The 17079-nt window shown below is 36.2% G+C and overlaps 1 protein-coding gene across 5 annotated transcripts in view; it reads left to right on the top strand.

Annotated features, from left to right (window-relative positions):
• The window catches only part of ARHGAP10 (Rho GTPase activating protein 10), a 242171-nt gene that overhangs the window by 154854 nt on the left and 70238 nt on the right, over positions 1–17079 (top strand). For all 5 annotated transcript variants that reach the window (XM_081077090.1, XM_081077086.1, XM_081077089.1 and 2 more), the window contains 3 exons: positions 1866–1953; positions 9560–9618; positions 16435–16540. In XM_081077090.1, coding sequence (XP_080933216.1) covers positions 1866–1953; positions 9560–9618; positions 16435–16540 — 253 coding nt within the window. The remainder of the gene's footprint in view (positions 1–1865; positions 1954–9559; positions 9619–16434; positions 16541–17079) is intronic.

Consider the following 17079-nt stretch of genomic DNA (forward strand, 5'->3'; position numbering starts at 1 on the left):
AACGTAATCAGTGTCAGTTGCCATTGTTGTAGTTTATTGCATATTGCTGTCAGTTGCTGTAATCAACAACTGTTGAAGGGCTTTACAAATTCTCCAGACTTTGAATAATTGACTTCGTATGTATGATATGGCTGTGAAATAACCGTCACTTCCTGTTTTACTTTATTTTCAAAAAGTTTGAGAATGACATTGACTTGTCATCCATCCTTCTTTAGGCCTAAAACTTCTTAAGTGGCATGGCATGCATGACACGATGTGGTGGTCCCATTTTGGCAAGTTTTTCTTTTCAAGTGCTTTTAAAAAGGAAATACTAAGAAGATGTTTCCTTCCCTATAGACAAATGCAGTGTACAGGAGGAAAAACAAACAAACAAACAAAAAAAACCCAAAACCCAAAGAACTACTTTTTTTTGGTCTTTAGTTGAAACATCATTCTGGAGTGACAGAGACAAAAAGTCTCCTCCATGAATCTCTTATGTTCTCCTTTGCATGATGGGAGTGTAGAAAAGCAGGCGAGTTTATAGTGATGGTCTGATATCATTCATTATAACCCATTTACTGCTTCCTGCCTTTGAGGTAGTTAACCACCACTGAATGCTGATACTTTCAGTGACTCAGCTATGGTAGTTACCTACTCATTTGATAATTTGTGGAAATCTGTACACATTCCTGATGTGCTTTGATGCCCTCAGTTGTTCCCTGAGAGCGTTCACATTACCTCCGTTGAAGGGTATTCAGATGAAGGATATTCAGATCCGTTTGGAACTGATGGAATTGGGATGGGGTGGTGGTCAGGGTTTGGCAGGGATTTCAGCCCTGGTTTGTGATCCCAGAGCTGCTGCCATGCCACAGCTGAGTGCTGTAGCCCAGCCCTACCAGAATCGCAGATGCCACAGTACTCAGAGGAGATGTGCCTTTCTCACCATTCTTTCCTTTTATTTCAATCAGGACTGACTTTTCCATTTCAAAATTGAGTACGTCCCTTTTCTCTCCCTCCTCTTTTTCCCCCTCCCTCTCTCCTTCCCTCTTCTCCTTTTTTTTTTTTTTTTTTAACGCACATGTCTTTAGAGCTTACTAGCTATTTGAAAGGCCATTTGGAAGAAACATGTCATTAACACACTTTTAGGATGAAGAAAACTTGTTTAATTTAGAATGAACATCGGAAGTATTACTCAGAGGCTTCCAATAAATATTTCCTGGATGAGTGTATGAATTCTAATGTTAAGGTGAAAAATTACCCAAGAATGACTTTTTAAGTTTATGTGTCATCATATTCCTCTTTTGGTTGACCATCTATTGATCTTTAGAAAGATAATAGCGCTAAGTACAAGTCTTAGAAGTGTGGGACCAAACTTATCCTTTCCTCCCACTGACTTTTTGCTATTCTAACCATCATTTTGCCATTAACAAAGCTGCCTCTTTCCCCTGTCGTAACACAGTGTGGTAGCAATAATGCCACCTGAACAAGTGAGAATACACGGACATCGCACATGCCATATACGCTAAGCCATGGCTCCTGAGTAATACCTTTAATAATACTGTTGATAATAACAATAATGTTAGCTATCCATGCTTTGTTTGTAGTGGTGGATATTTTGATGCTATGCGATGTCCAGTTCTCGCCTTCTCCCAGCACAACCTTTAGCCTTTGGTTTTGATCTCCACTACAGATTTTCTGAAGTGCTAGAAAGGTCTAATAATAAATCATGGCTTAGAATAGTATAGGAAACTGTATATAATGTTTTTATAGGATACCACAGAATTCATTGTTTGTGGTCACATCAATGGAAGCTTTTGTGAGCCAGTCAAGAGGGCCTTTGAGTGTTCAAGATTTTAATTGCATTTTCTTTCTTGCTTGCTCACTAGATGTAAAAACATGCAATGAGTTGGACCTGGAGAACTCCATAGATTGGGAAGTGAAGACAATAACAAGTGCCCTAAAACAGTATTTGAGGTAAGCTCCCCTGAGTAACAGAGGGAAGAGGGGACGATTTGGACATCTCACACACAGCAGATACCTACTCAGTACATAAATCTGAATAGTTAAATCTTATTAAAAAAGAGAACATTTATGCGGTATCTAATAATGTCTCAGAATGTGAGATAAGTAGTAGATGATCATCAGTTAGGTAAATTGCAACAGAAGAGCAGAATTGGATGGAACACACTTAGGTTTTGAAACAGATATCTATTGTAGGTATGAGTTTTAGGAAGTAAGTACTATGGGCCAGTGAGGAAGAAGGCTATTGCATTCACTAAATCTTTATGTCTTTGACTATAATGAGGACTTTTTATATTTAAACCATTTGAACTGAAAGGCTTCTAATGATAACGCATAAATACAAAGCTATTTGAAAAGAAGTTCACTGGGTGAAATTTTAAAGTAAACTCCAATTTTGCTTTTACTATAGAAAATATTTAGGATCAGAATTAGGAAAAGGTTGAGCAATTCTGTGAGTCACGAACCTTTCTTTAGAAAGGTAAGGCATTTAATGATTGAAAAGCTGGAGGTTAGGTGAAGAACAAGTACCTAGGGAGTGAAAAAAGAAACAATGGCATAAAGAAACAAAAAGAATAATGGCATCTGGAAAATAAATCCCGACTGTAGTTCTTATGCTGTGGTTCTGTTGAGGACTTTGGTTTTCCTACCGCAAGCGTGACGGTGCTGCCCCAGGGTCAGTTCCTTTTAACCATCACATAGGTTTGCTTTTCAGGTAAACAGTGTTAGAGTTCCAATGAGCCCATCAGAATCAACTTATATTGCAGATTTTATATTTTTAAAAATGTATACATTTTAAATATTTCAAATATATAAAACCAGAGAGATTCGTGTAATGGATGTACATGGTCTTGTTTCCTGCTTCTTCCCTTCCACACATTCTGTCCTTTTTCATCAGTCTCCCTACCTTTCACTTTTTTTGGATGGTATTTGAAAGAGTTTCTAAAACAGCATATTGCTACATCTGTAAATACTTGATATATATATATATATATATATATATATATATATATATATATATATATATATCTCAAAGAAGATGAGGACTTAAAAAAAAAAAAGACAATGTAGAAAAGACAGAAGGAATGTAATTACTATCATACCCAACACAATTAATATCCAATATTCAGTCTATGTTCCATTTTTACTGATTTCCTCCCCCCAAAAAAGTCTTCTTGTATGTGTTTTAATGCCTACAAGATTTAAACAATGCCAAAACATTTCATTTTGTTGATATGTTTTAAGTCCCTTTTAATCTGCACTGTCTCCTCCCTCTGCACCCCCACTTCCCAGGATTGTTTTTGTTGATAAACCAGGGTCAATTTTTAAAATAGACTTTTCTACTTTTTGGGTATGACTGTAGTTTCTGTCCTTATGGTATCATCTGACATGTTTCTCTAGCCACCATATTTCCTGTAAACTATTAGTTAAATCTATAGACCATTTGAGTCAGGTTAAGGTTATTTATTTATTGAAACAATGCATCATAGAGGTGCTATATTCTTCATGTTGTTCTATATCAGGAGGGCTTTGTTGTTGGGTTGTCCTGCTTTTTAAGGAAATTAAAATTTATCAGTGGATTCAGATATATCTTACGTATTTTTGAGAATTTAAGAAAGATATTTTTAGCCACTATTTGGAATTCTTTTCTTAAACTATGAAGTACATTCTTCTTGTCCCTAATCAGTGATGGGGTAAAATTAAGTCTAAATCGACATGCTTATGTCTAGTTTGCCTCTGATAGTGACTAGCTGGTTTAGATGAGGATTGTGGTCAAAATGAATCTTGTTAGCTCCGACCATGGGATTTAATGTAAGCTTCCTGAAGGTAGACATCTTATGTGTTAAGATTATTGCAGAATCCCCAGCATTTAGAGCTGTCTCTGTCATTCAGATATCAGAGCAGTGGTTCTCAGCTGGGGATGATTTTGGCTCCCAGAGATTATTTGACAATATCTGGAGACATTCTTGGTTGTCACAGTTGCAGGAGAGGGAGTGCTACTGGCATGTAATGACTGGAGGCCAGGGGTGGGCTGGTAAAATTCCTACAATGCACATAATAGCCCCGTCTTCCTCCCAAATGTCCCCGATGTCAGTAGTGTTGAGGTTGATGTAAGAGAGCCTGAATTAGGTGGATGATGGTAAGAAGGGGTGAGGGATATAAAAATGTGAAGAAGTGTGTATGTTAACTCGAGCAGTAGTGGATGCTGCCACTCTAGGAGGAAGCATTACACTCATTTTACTGTTTGCTAAACTCATACCTGGTACGGGTAAGGGGATTGACCGAAGTAACTCAGTTATTGGTGGGCAAGGAAGGGTGGAAATTCAGTTCTTCTGTAGTAAATTATGTTTTTTCCCCATGCTCCACATGGTTCTTTTTTTTTTTCCTTTTGGGGGGAATTAGTGTAATAAACTAGAGGATCGTTTTATTCAGTACATATAATTTCTTTTTGGTTTTTGAGACTCTGAAGCTGGTTTCTTATTGCCCCTAGTTTTGTGTTGCTTTTTCTGCGGTTTTCTCTCATTCCGTTGCTTCATCCTGTTGAATTCCACTTTTAAGCAAACACTGCTTACAGAACAACAATATGAGATGCTACTATTATAGAACTTCACAATATACACATTCCGCCTGAATGTGATAAAGTGATCATCCAAGGCACATGCCTTGGGAGGTTTGGAAGGTTGTTGAAAAATTTCCCCCTGTGCTATTTTTAGCAACTAAAATTCAGTGATTAGGATTTAATTGACACTGCTTCTGGTGCTGCACCAAAGAAGAGAAAACTGAGTTTTTATATACCTCCATTTTGGCTCCCTAGTTATGTTCTGAGCAAGTGCGTTTCTTTCAGCACCAGAGGAAATGCAGTGTGATGGCCGTGGGCGTGGTCTCCGGAGCCTGCCTGCCTGGGTTTGAATCCCAGCCCTGTCGCTCATGGCACCATGACACATACCTGAATATAGTAGCTTTTCTCATCAAACAAGCTATTGCCCTTGGAATTCTCACTGCAAATAACCCAGACACCTTATGGGATGGGAAATTGGAGGTAGTGGAAGGGAAATAGCCAAACCCCCAAAACACCAAACTAAAACAAGAAGCAAACCCTCAAGCATCAGGGAGACAGAAAAAGATATACTATGGACATGACATCTCCATCTGCTACTTACTTGAGGCAAAATTTTTGTTTCTTTTTTTTTTTTTAAAGTTTCATGTTTTAGAGGGCTGAATAGCAGCCCTCTGATTGATTTCCTATTATTCACACCATAATTTTGATTTCCAGCGATGTGTTCATTACAACAGTTTCCCATGTGAGGGGACAAATGAGCTGTTTTGTGACTTTTTAGCAAAATGATTTTGCCTGGAGGAAATGTTTAAAGCCTGGAAATTGGAATGGGACTTTTGGGGAAGAGAATGCCAGCATAGGTAAATATTATGATTTATATTCCCAGATAGATCCAACGGGTGGCAACAAAAGGTAGCTCAAGAACACGTTGGGTGGGCAATTGAGAGATATGGTGACTCATTATAATAGATTTTGCACGGGAAACTTGTCATTTTTATTACTGCTTCCCTAGTATTAACAACATTTAATACTTACTTTTTCTGCTGCATTGCGTATCAGACATAATGCAATGATAGAAGAAGCTTATAGAAGATATTTAGGTACAAATTCATTTTTATTGGAAAGGAAATGCCCTCTTTGGTTTTTCTAAGCATTCTCATTTTTCCCACTTTTCTTTTCATCACCTTTTAACTTTCATTCTTTGCCCCATAGCCTTTCCGTGTTTTGAAACAAAACCCCCAAAGGTTTATGTCTTTCTCATTATTTAGGCATTGGTATAATTGATTTAATTTTCTTTAAATGAGAGTGCAGGGATTGAAGGGGAGAAAGAGAGGAAAGAGAACAGTTCACTAGCGCTTTAAGTTTTAGTTTCACTGTCTGTAGTCGTGTGTGTGTGTGTGTGCTGAACCATCATAAATTTTATGTAGGGAACATAACATATAAATATATTTTTGCATATATTTTGTTTCTAAACAGTTTTGTTGAATTGTAATCGGCATATAATAAACTGTACATATTTACAGTGTATAGTGTATAGTCGGATAATTCCCAGGCTTTAAAAGACCATATGTGTATATGTCTGTGAAGCCATCAGCATAATCAAGATAGTGATCTCTTGGTCCTGCAGTTTTCTCCTGCCCCTTTGAAATCCCTCCCTCTCTTCCTCATTCCTAAGCAGCTACTGGTCTGAGTTCTATCACTATACATTGATTTGTATTTACTGTAATTTCATATAAATGGAAAGCTACAGTACGTGTGTTCTTTTTTTTTTTTCCTCCCTCTACTTTAAATCTGGCTTCTTTTCAGTCAGCATAATTAGACTTCAACTGTGTTGTGGCATGTAGCATAGTTCATTCCTTCTTGTTGCTAAGCAGTGTTCCATTGCGTGGATACAACACAATTTTTTATTTTTTTAATTCGTTCACCTATTGATGGATTTTTGGATTGTCTGTAGCTTTTAGCTATTCAACATGAAGCTACTGAAATCCTCTGTGTACAACTCTATGACGATAGGCTTTCTTTCTCTTGGGTAAATCCTAGGAATGTAATGTCTGGGTTGTATCCTAGGTGTATGTTTAACTTTTTGGTAAGCTGACAAAGTTTTCTCCAAAGTGATTGTTTACATTCCCACCAATGATGTACAAGAGTTCCATTTCCTCTACATCCTTGCCAAGTCTTGATATGGTCAGTCTTCTTAATTTTAGCTGTTCTAATAGGTGTATGGTGGTATCTAATTGTACTTTTCATTTGTGCTTCCATAATAACTAATAAGCATTTGAAATATTGGGTTACTTGTCCTCTTATTGCGTTGTGTTAATTCTTTATATATATTTTGGATATAAGTCCTTTCTCACATATGTGCTTTGTAAATGTTTTCTTCAGTCTGTGGCTTGTCTTTTCATTCTCTTAATGGTGTTTTTCAAATAGTAGTTTTTAATTTTGATGAAGTCCAATTTATCAATTTTTCTGTTTATGGACTGTACTTTTAGTGATATATCAAGAAATCTTTGCCTAATTTAAAGTCACAAAAATTTTCTTTTATGTTTTCTTCTAGAAATTTTATAATTTTAGGTTTTATACTTAGATCTCTGATCTATTTTGAGTTAATCTTTATGTAAGTTATGGGGTCTGGATCCAAGTTCACTTTTGAATATGGATATCCAGTTCCAGTACCATTTGTGGTAAAAACTATTCTTTCTCCTTGAATTGCCTATTGAGATTATCATAGAGTTTTTCAGTTTTAGTTTGCTGGTATCGTGAATTGCATTGATTTTGTATTAATATTTAGGCAATGTTGCATTTCTGATAAACACAAGATATTCATGATGTAGTATCCTTTATCTTTGAGAATTTGAGTTGCTATCATTTTATTTAGAATAGTTGCATCTATATTTATGAGTAATGTTGGTCTGTAATTGCCTTACACATCTTTAATTTTGGAACTAGGGTAATGCCGATGTCAAAGAATAAGTTAGAAAGTATCCCATTATATTTTCTGAAAGGATTTGTATGAATAGGTATTCTTTCTTCTTTACTTGTTTAGTAGAATTCCCCAATGAAGTCACCTGGGCCTAGAGTTTTCTACTGTCAAGATTTTTAACTACAAATTCAATTTCTCTAATAGATGTGGGCCTACTTAGGTTACCTAATAATTCCTCTGGAGAGAGCTTTGGTAGTTTGTGTCTTTCAAGGCATGTGTCCATTTCATCTAAATTGTTGAGTTTTCTTTTTAATACCTTTAGATAGATGCCACAGTGATCTTGCTATCACTTATACCATTCCTGACATTTGTAAGTTGTGTTTTTTTCTCTTTTATTTCCTTATCATTCTGGCTAGATTTGTCAATTTTATTTATTGTCTCAAAGAAATGCTTTTGGGTTCATTATTGTCTATTGTTTTCTGTTTTCTATTTCACTGATTTCTGCTATGACTTCTCTGTTTTTTTTCTTATTTTGGATTTCATTTACTCTTTTTTTTTTTTTTCTGGTTCTTTAAGATGGAGCATGAAGCCATTGGTTTAAGACCTTTCTTCTTTTCTGATATAAATATTTATCAATATAAATTTATCCCCAAATACTGCTTAATTAACAACTCTCAAATTCTGTGTTTATTTCAAAATACTTCCTAATTTCATTTTCTTTGGTGTTTTCCAGATGTATTTCTGTTACTGATTTCTGATTCAATTTTTATCATAATCAGGGAAATATCCTGTATAAATTGAACCCTTTTTAATTTATTGAGATTTGTTTTATGGCCCAAAATATGGTTTATATTGATAAATGTTCCATACACACTGGGGAAGGAATACATTTGGATTCAATGTCATTTAGGTGGAGGACATACCAACTAGGTGAAGTTGGTTGATAGCTTTTTTGAAATCTTCTGTATTCTAACTGATTTTCTGTCCACTTGTTCTATCAGTTATTTGGACAGAGAGGTATTTAAATCCCAAGCTTTAATTGTGGATTTGTCCATTTCTTTTTGTAGTCTCATCAATTTTTGCTTCATGTATTTTGAAACTCCTGTTACTAGAGCCATTAACATTTAGGATTGTTATGGCTTGTGGATGGATTGACGTTTTTTTCAATGTGAAATGATCTCCTTTATCCCTACTATTTTTCTCGGCTTTTGAATATGTTTTAATTTTTTGTGTGCATGTATCTTTGATTTTTTTTTTTAACCATTTGAAGGGGAACTTTTAGGTAACACGATTTAAACGTTTAAAAGATTCTTAATACCTTGCCAGATTGCCCTCCAGAAAGACTGTGCAGATTGATACTTGTCTAAGTATTCTTTAAGTGTTTATAGAGTTCAGAGATCTGGTCTCTTAAAAATTTTAAATGTATCTAAAGGTTGAATGAACTGTAGCATTCTGTTGATCACAGGAAAAAAATATACTACCATTTATGTAATCTGTTTTGTAGAAAACTAAAATGACGTGAGTGTTTTTTAAGTTGTCATTTCATTTCATATCTATCCTTTATTGTTTCATAGGTATAAACCAAAAATGGATATTGTATTTTTATAATAGACATATTTAAGAGGAGAGGATTTGATTGCTTTAAGTTTGTTTAATCTTTCCTATATTTTTTGTGTGTGGCATCTTCAATTAATATTTTCATGATGATTTGCAAAATTACATGCTTATATTTGGTTAGATAGAATGTTTGACGGTAAATAAGTTAATGTATGGAAGGAAGTTTTATATATAAAACCAGATGTTTGTAAAGGTACTTTCCAAGTTTAAATATAAAATAATGCATGTTTAGATCTGATAGGGATTTGTGGCTGCTTAAGCTTTGATGGTGCCCGGTGCAGATAGCACTGAATAAAGTAATCCATTTGATTTATGTATCTTTTTGATATGTAAAAGTATTCCCTAGGGAAGTTTTACACATTAACTAAGAAATGCACAACATAGTTAATAATATCCTTGTATTAAACAAAATGAATGCAAAGAGTGGTGCATTTGTTCAGTAATTCTGAGCTGTCTTTTCCATACAGGAGTCTTCCAGCGCCTCTAATGACCTATGAGTTACATGGAGATTTCATTGTTCCAGTCAGTAAGTATTATGCAGAGGTGAATTGACACACTTTTGTGGTTGGCAGTGTGTATACACTATAATTTCCACATGCAAATTTAACTTTATGTTATTGTAATTTGTGTTAAAAATAGAAGTCACTTTAGAAGATCTTGGTTCTTTTTCCTTTTAGAAGGTGACAAAAGGGATAATGAATACATTCATTCATTCATTCATTCACAAACTATTCATTCATTGTCTGCTGTGTTCAGTCGCTGGTAGATACTGGATATGTAGAGCCCTAGCAGAACTCCTGCCCCCAGGAGTCAATTGTCTAGCAAGTATTGGGGCGTACACACCTCCCACTATACCATCAAATATATAACAATGGCATGAGCACAATGCTGTGGGAACACAGAAGTACTTAACTTGCAGAAGGTTGGGGAGATTAATGGATTTGAAGAGATTAGCAGATTGGAAATGGCTTCACCTAGAAAGATATGTAGATGGAAATTACCCACAAAAGAACTATTTTGAGATAATGCCAGAAGCCCATACAAAATTTGATAGGGAATGAATTATATGTGATAAAATCTTAAATGAAAAAGGCCCATAGTTGGTAGAATTTTAATTTGTGATGACATTTTTGGTGAATCGTACTCATCTGAAGCTTTCTTGTTTTCTCTCTATTATCATACACCTCGGTTTTTATATTCAACACATGGTATTTAATCATCAGAGTCTTCTGAAATACACTAGTGTTAGGCATTTAAAAGTTAAGGAAATGAAGGTTGAGAGATGTTAAGTAACTTGCTAGATTATGGGGATCTTTATTTAAAATTCAAAACTCTAGTTCCACTGACTAAAACCTGAAGTTTGGTTTTCACAGGTGCACCAACAGTAGCTGTAATTGTATTTTCATTTCCTTTTATTTTTTTTCCCCTTGGACGTGTTCCATAGTTCAATCTGTTGAAAAATTTAAAGCAATCCCTTTGGGTCCTATGTTGCTTAAAATGTTACCTTCTTGTGAGGTCTTTGCTCAGGCCAGTGTAAAAGTTCCTAGTATGTCGCAGAAGGAAGACTGTACATATAAAATAGGCTTTTGGAAAAGGGAAAAACTTTTGTTTTCACATGGAATAGGATTTTTTTTTTTTTAAAGGGAGTTTGTGTGATCAAGGAAGTGGGGGAAAGTTTTCTTGGCAGGAACTCAAGCAAATGCTTAGTTGTTTTGATTTCTTCCCTGTGGCATTTTTGGCAAACTGGGGAAAGAGAAATTAAACTACTTGGAGGACAATTGTTTCATGTTGTTCGCCTTGGAGACTGGAAAAAGCAGAAGAGTGCCAGTTTTAATCTAGAATCTTTAATCCTTTGAGAATCAGGGAAACATAAAGTGATTATGGAATAAAGTTTTAAATTACCACAAGTGAGTATCATGATTACTATCATGCCTGGTAACTGAAGCCAGTTTGTTTGAAATGTTACTGTCAACGTATTTTACCAGATGAAGGCGTCCTAAGAAATAGGAACTTAGAAGTGGTATGAAATCTGTGAAGGTAGGAAATGAGTTGAAAGAGTTTGTTGAGGCCAGCTTTGAACAATGTGGTAGAAGAGATTGTGTCAATTCAAAAGGTACCATCACCTACTAGACCATAACGTTGTGTTCTGCTGTTCGATATTGTGAAGATGCTGTAATAGTCTTTGCAATTGGAATAACAGGCCTATTCCAAAGAAATACTGTAGCTACTGTAATTATTGGCATGTATTTGCACCTAAGTGGAGTTGCGGTTGGAATGGGACCTGTAGTCACTTATTTAATGAGAAAAAGCGCATGTATTAAATACGTGTGTTTTATGAGCCAGCATTTCTAATACAGACTTTAATTTTTTATTTGAATCTCTTGTAAGCACTGTTCACTATCCTCACTTTTCCTCTTAGGAAAGAGTGTGGGAGCAGATTCTCTAATCTTTTGCATATGTACTTTCAAGTACTGAATAAAACAGTTACAGAAATCAGGTGGCCAAAATTAGTCTCCCTTTTTGAATATTGTTGGGAAATTGGGATGGTGGTTAAACTATCATTTTCCATTGACAATGGCAGATTACCTTGTTTTGTTGGTGTCTGTTAGCTGAGCTGACTGCTAAAATTATCAAGCCTCACCAATCTTTGTTACCGCCTCTCGCCCCAGCATGGAAACTAATTTTTGATTCTTTTCAGTCGTCTACGGTAGTTTCCATCTGTGCTGTGGTGTTGAGATTGTCTCTTCTTCCCTCCCTGCTGAGAGATCTGAAGGTTTCTCCTGGGTTCTTTCATTTCCTCTCATCAGTTTTCTTTTCTGTAGAGTTCTGTTGAGAATGTGTGAGTTAATTTCTGAAGTGCATGATACAAAAGTTAATTTTATTACTTTGCTGTCATCACAAAAGGCAAAAACTTTTATTCTTCATTCTTCAGAAATACTGACTTATTGTCTAATGTTGAATGCACTGGGAAATTATTTTTTTTTTTTCTGTTTTAGAGAAAATTTAGAGTGCTAACTAAACCCTCAGCTGAGAGAGTTAACAGAAATTGCTAAAAAGAACTAGAGACCATCTGTCAAGAAAAACCACTCCTGTGTTTCTCCTTTACTTCACACACACAGTACTTCACTTCTGACACTTCTGGTCACCAAATGTGTGGGTTATTTCCCCACATCAGTCAATTCTGTGACACTAGCTAAGTGGCCTACCGTTCAGTTCTGATACTATCTACCTAGAGTTAGCGTCAGCTCCCACAGGGTAAGGACTCAGTCTGACAAGACTGCCCCCACTTTGGATACCAGTCACAAGTTTCAAGTTATCCCCAGTAATTCTGACTGACCGGCTGGAAATCAGGGTTCTCATAACCCCCACCTTGGATCTGATAATTGGCTAGGAAGGCTTATAGAACTCAGGGAAACACAAACTTAGGTTTACTAGCTTATTAGCGATTAAACGATATGATGGACCGCCAGACGACAAGTACATAGGGCGAGGTCTGGAAGTGTCCTGAGCCCAGGAGTTTCTGTCTCTGTAGAGTTGGGTTGTGCCACCCTCTCAGCATGTAAATATGTTCACAAAGTTGGAAGCTCTCCAAACCCTCTTGGCATTTTTATGGCGGTGTCATCATGTAGGCGATATGGCGATATAGATTGTGTGCTCCATTTCGAGCCTCTTGCACCTTTCTGGAGAGTGGGAGGTGGGGCTGAAAATTCTGAGCTTCTAATGTGGCCAGATCTTTCTGATGATCTGCGCCCATCTAGGGGCCCACCCAAAGTCACCTCATTAGAACAAAAGACATTCTTATTACCCGGGAATTTCCAAGGGACTTAGAAGGTTGGTGTCAGACACTCCTTTCACTCAGTAAATTACTGAGGTCCTAACAGCTCTCTGTCAGGAACTAGAGTCAAAGACTAAGTATTAGAACAAAAGATAATTTGAGCACCCCTCTTTGCAAGAGTTTTAGGAACTCTGTGTCAGGAACTGGGGGCAGAGACCAAAATACATATTTCTTATTATTTCACATCATTCATCTTTTGAGAGAATATAATGGACTTTTAGTATAGTATTCATAAGATGGAAAACAGTTTACTTGGTCTAAGCAGGAATGCAAAGGATTGTGCCCAGTTAAATTAAAGGCTTTGGGTGCTTAATGACATCAGGCTATCTTAGCCTGATGTATGAATTTCCAAGTAGATAGGCTCTCCCACAGAAGAACGGGAATACCTGATGTCTGTTGACTGAAGCCCTTGAGAAGTGCTAATGGTTACTGCTAATGCTTTCCTAAAATCGCAGTATTGACTTAATAGCATTTAAATATTGAACTAATTTAGCATCTATCTGCCCGTGTATCTTTGATAAGCTCTAGTAAGCTATTATCATATCTTTTCAATTTCTGTTAGTTGGCACAGCACCATAAACAGAGAGACATTAAGTGTTGGGGATGCTAATTTTTAGTTTCACAATTAAAAATACTTATGCTGTTACATGTCCGTGGCATATGTCAGAATTTGGTGTTATGGTTAAGTCGGTATCCTAGGTTTTTAGAAAAATGTACGCTTTTCATTCCCTGTCAATTTATATCAATTAAATATAATGAAATGCATATAGTAGCGTAAGCAACTGAAGATTATTTATCGTAGAAAACTTTGAGTACCTTAAAGTTATTACCATGTTGTAGTCACATGGAAATGCCCATGAATAAAAAGCTCTGATTAACGTCAAAAATAAAACAAAATGGAGAAAAAAGTAGTTTTACTTTAAAAAACCTTACTTCCCAAAATTCTTTCTGGAAGAAGAAGGAAAAAGCAGACGTGGAAAAAATATGTGTATGATTTTAAATGAGATAGGATTGGACAGTATGACAGACTCAGAAAAGAAAATGAGAGGTTTGGGCTATTTTTCAAAACTGATTCTACTATTTTTGGAAACGAAGACCCTTATCCTTAGAAGGTGGGAAACTATTTCTCTATCTTGGGTTTCCGAATAAGTAATAATTCCAAAAATATTAAAATTAGGTTTTCTTTGGAGAAAGATGATTATTAATGACAAGACAGACACATGAGTTAGAAGTAGCTTTTTAGTGCAAAGTTTTCAAAAATGTTTAATTTTTTATGTCAAATTTCTTATTGTAGGAAGTTAGTCTTTTATTCCTTTGGAATTTTTGACTGCTTTTCAAAGTCGCTGCTTTAATTTTATTTTTAAAAATAAAAATGAATTGAAAATGTTACTGTATTTTTATTGCTTTCATTTTTCTCCAGCTTTGATTTAGTGAGACATTATCTTGGTTTTTAACTTCAGATTAAAAACTTGAGTATAATTTATCACCTAACACTTTAGACAGTTGTGCTTTTGTTTTCAATGTCCATTGTAGGTTGTATCTAAGAGTCTTTGATTATGTAATATGATTTGATTGTGTTCTTTATCATGTGCCTTTTCATTTCAAAAAGCTTGTTTTGCTTTTTTCCTCTTTAGCAACTGCTGTGTTCTGTGTAAAATCTCATTCCTCACTCTCACACAGTACTAACAGAAGTGTAAACTGGAACAAACTTAACTTTACAAACATTGGAAGCAACCTAAATGTTCCAAACATTGATGGTATGGAGCTCCATTTAATGACATGGAGAAATATCCATGATATAGTAAATGAAATAAGCTGAAAATTTCATTACAAAAAAACAAACAAACAAAAAGAAAGAAACTCAGAGGGTTAAACATAAACATTACTAGCTTATCTTCAGGTGAGATTTATGTGGATAATTTTAATTTCAGTGAACTTTTTTTTGACACATAGCACATATTTTTCCTGTGCACACATAATAAGTGTATAACTTAATTTTTTCAAAGTGAAGATAGCTGTGTAATCAGCCCCCACGTCAGAAATAGAACAGTATCAGAACCCCAGAAGCCCTTTCTCACACCCACAGGGTCACGGTGCGCCCCATGACATATGAGCACTTGCCTGGCCTGTGACACCATAGGTCAGGGTTTCTGCCTTTGAAATTTATATAAATGAATCATACAGAATATACTCTTACATCTGGCTTCTTTGGCTTATCTTGTGAGATTCATCCATGTTGAGAGAACCAGTTGTTCATTCACGCTCATTGTAGTAAAGTTTTCCATTGTATGAATATACCACAAACTGTTCTGTTGATGGCTGCTTGAGCTGTTTCAGTTTGGATTGTCACAAGAGTGCTACTGCTGTGAACATTCTAGTAATGTATCTCCAGCATGATCTCATCTTAACTAATGATATCTGCAAGGACCTTATTTCCAAATGTGTTAAGTGTTTCTTTTTCTTCTGATGTTTTAACATCCGGGGCTGTACTGATCCTGGGAGACTGCCTCTCCAAGACTAATCAATTCCTAGAGACTGTAAACCTGAGCATGCTTTCCATATGCCAGCTCACCAATACAGAGTTCACTTTCCCTCCTCCAACCTCATCTTTCGGGATCTTACACTCCATGCCAATGTTGTCCTGCCCTAATCACCTCAGGGCCAGGTACCAGAAAACTCAGGACCACCCCTGCACCCCTGAAAGAAATCAAACCAACCGGTCCTAAGCCTGCTTCGTTTACCTCTCCTGTTCCTTCATGTGGAAACCAACCTAAAACTTCTTGCCTACGTTTTCCACTTGTTCCCTCTGCCTCCTGACTGACCCTGCTGCTTCCCCGTGTAGTCCTGTGTGGCATGGCATGCTTCCTGTTTCTAGGAATCGGTAAGGGTAACCGTCTTCCTTCGTGACAGTCATTCCCCTGTCTGTGTGTCTTACCATACTTCATTAAAACAAATCCCAGGGTGGAAGTACACACTGTTCTCCAATCAAGTCCTTTTCCCCTTCCCAAATAAATAAATAAATAAATAAATAAATAAATAAACCCCATATCCCAGTGTGTTTTAAAAGAGTTGCATTCTGAGATATCGGGGGTTAAACCTTCAACATGTTTTAGGAGATAAAATTCAATCCATAAGAAAGAGGGGAGACTTTGTTTGCTGATATTTTATCTCCCGTCCATTGTGGGCCAGTGGCCCAGTGGTGAGACCGTCTGAGGGAGTAAAGAGAAGTCTTCTCTGTAGCAGGCCAGAGGAGAAGCGGTGGTGGCCATTCTTCAGTTATTAGCCTAAAGAAAGGCACACATTGCAGCCTCACGGAAACCCCCTATGAGGGGGGCATAGGCGAGTAAGAATAGGGAGAGAGATGGGTTTTCTTTTCTTTTGAAAGGTGGCAAAATATGTTTAAATTCTGTTTGGAGATGTTGAACAAATGGGCTGTTGTAATTGTTGATATATAGGAATATATTTGATTCGGAGCCCTCTACTAACTTTTTTTTTCCTTTTTAAAAGAAAGTGGGAGCCCGGAATCTCGTGTTAATGCTATCCATTTTTTGGTGCACAAACTGCCAGAGAAAAATAAAGAAATGTTGGATATTTTGGTGAAACACTTAACAAAGTAAGCCTTTTTTTCTTCATAACTTGCTTCGTTTTGCTCTGGGTGTTGTGCAGTGTTCTTGGATCTGTAAGGGTTGAAATTGGGGCTGTATACACAATACCAGGGACCACACCTGGAAGGGCAGGCTGGACGTCTGACTCATCGTGTGTGTTTTGGACAAGGCGGTTGAAATATGATGCTTTCATGAAGTTGTATAATTATTTACTTAACATCACTGCCAGTAATTTGGGGGTTGATTTGAAGTAAAAGAAGCAAATATTATACATTTCCCTGTACACAGATTTCGGAAATGTGATTATAAGTCTGTTAGCAAATTTAGCTTGGTTTCACACCTACCTAACTCTAAGTTGGAACATGTCCTTTGAGTTTATTTAATCCAGTAATAGGTAGTTATTTCATAAGATCCATTCCATTCTTTTAATTCCCTCTTTAAAATGCAAGCAAAATCTAATAATTCAGTGGAGAAATTAGCCCTTTCTCCAGGGCTAATTAGTGATTCCTCAATTGCTATAATTACAGGATTTTAGAGATTAGAGAAA

The sequence above is a fragment of the Rhinolophus hipposideros genome, assembly GCF_964194185.1.
Source record: "Rhinolophus hipposideros genome assembly, chromosome: 16".
NCBI lineage: Eukaryota > Metazoa > Chordata > Mammalia > Chiroptera > Rhinolophidae > Rhinolophus > Rhinolophus hipposideros.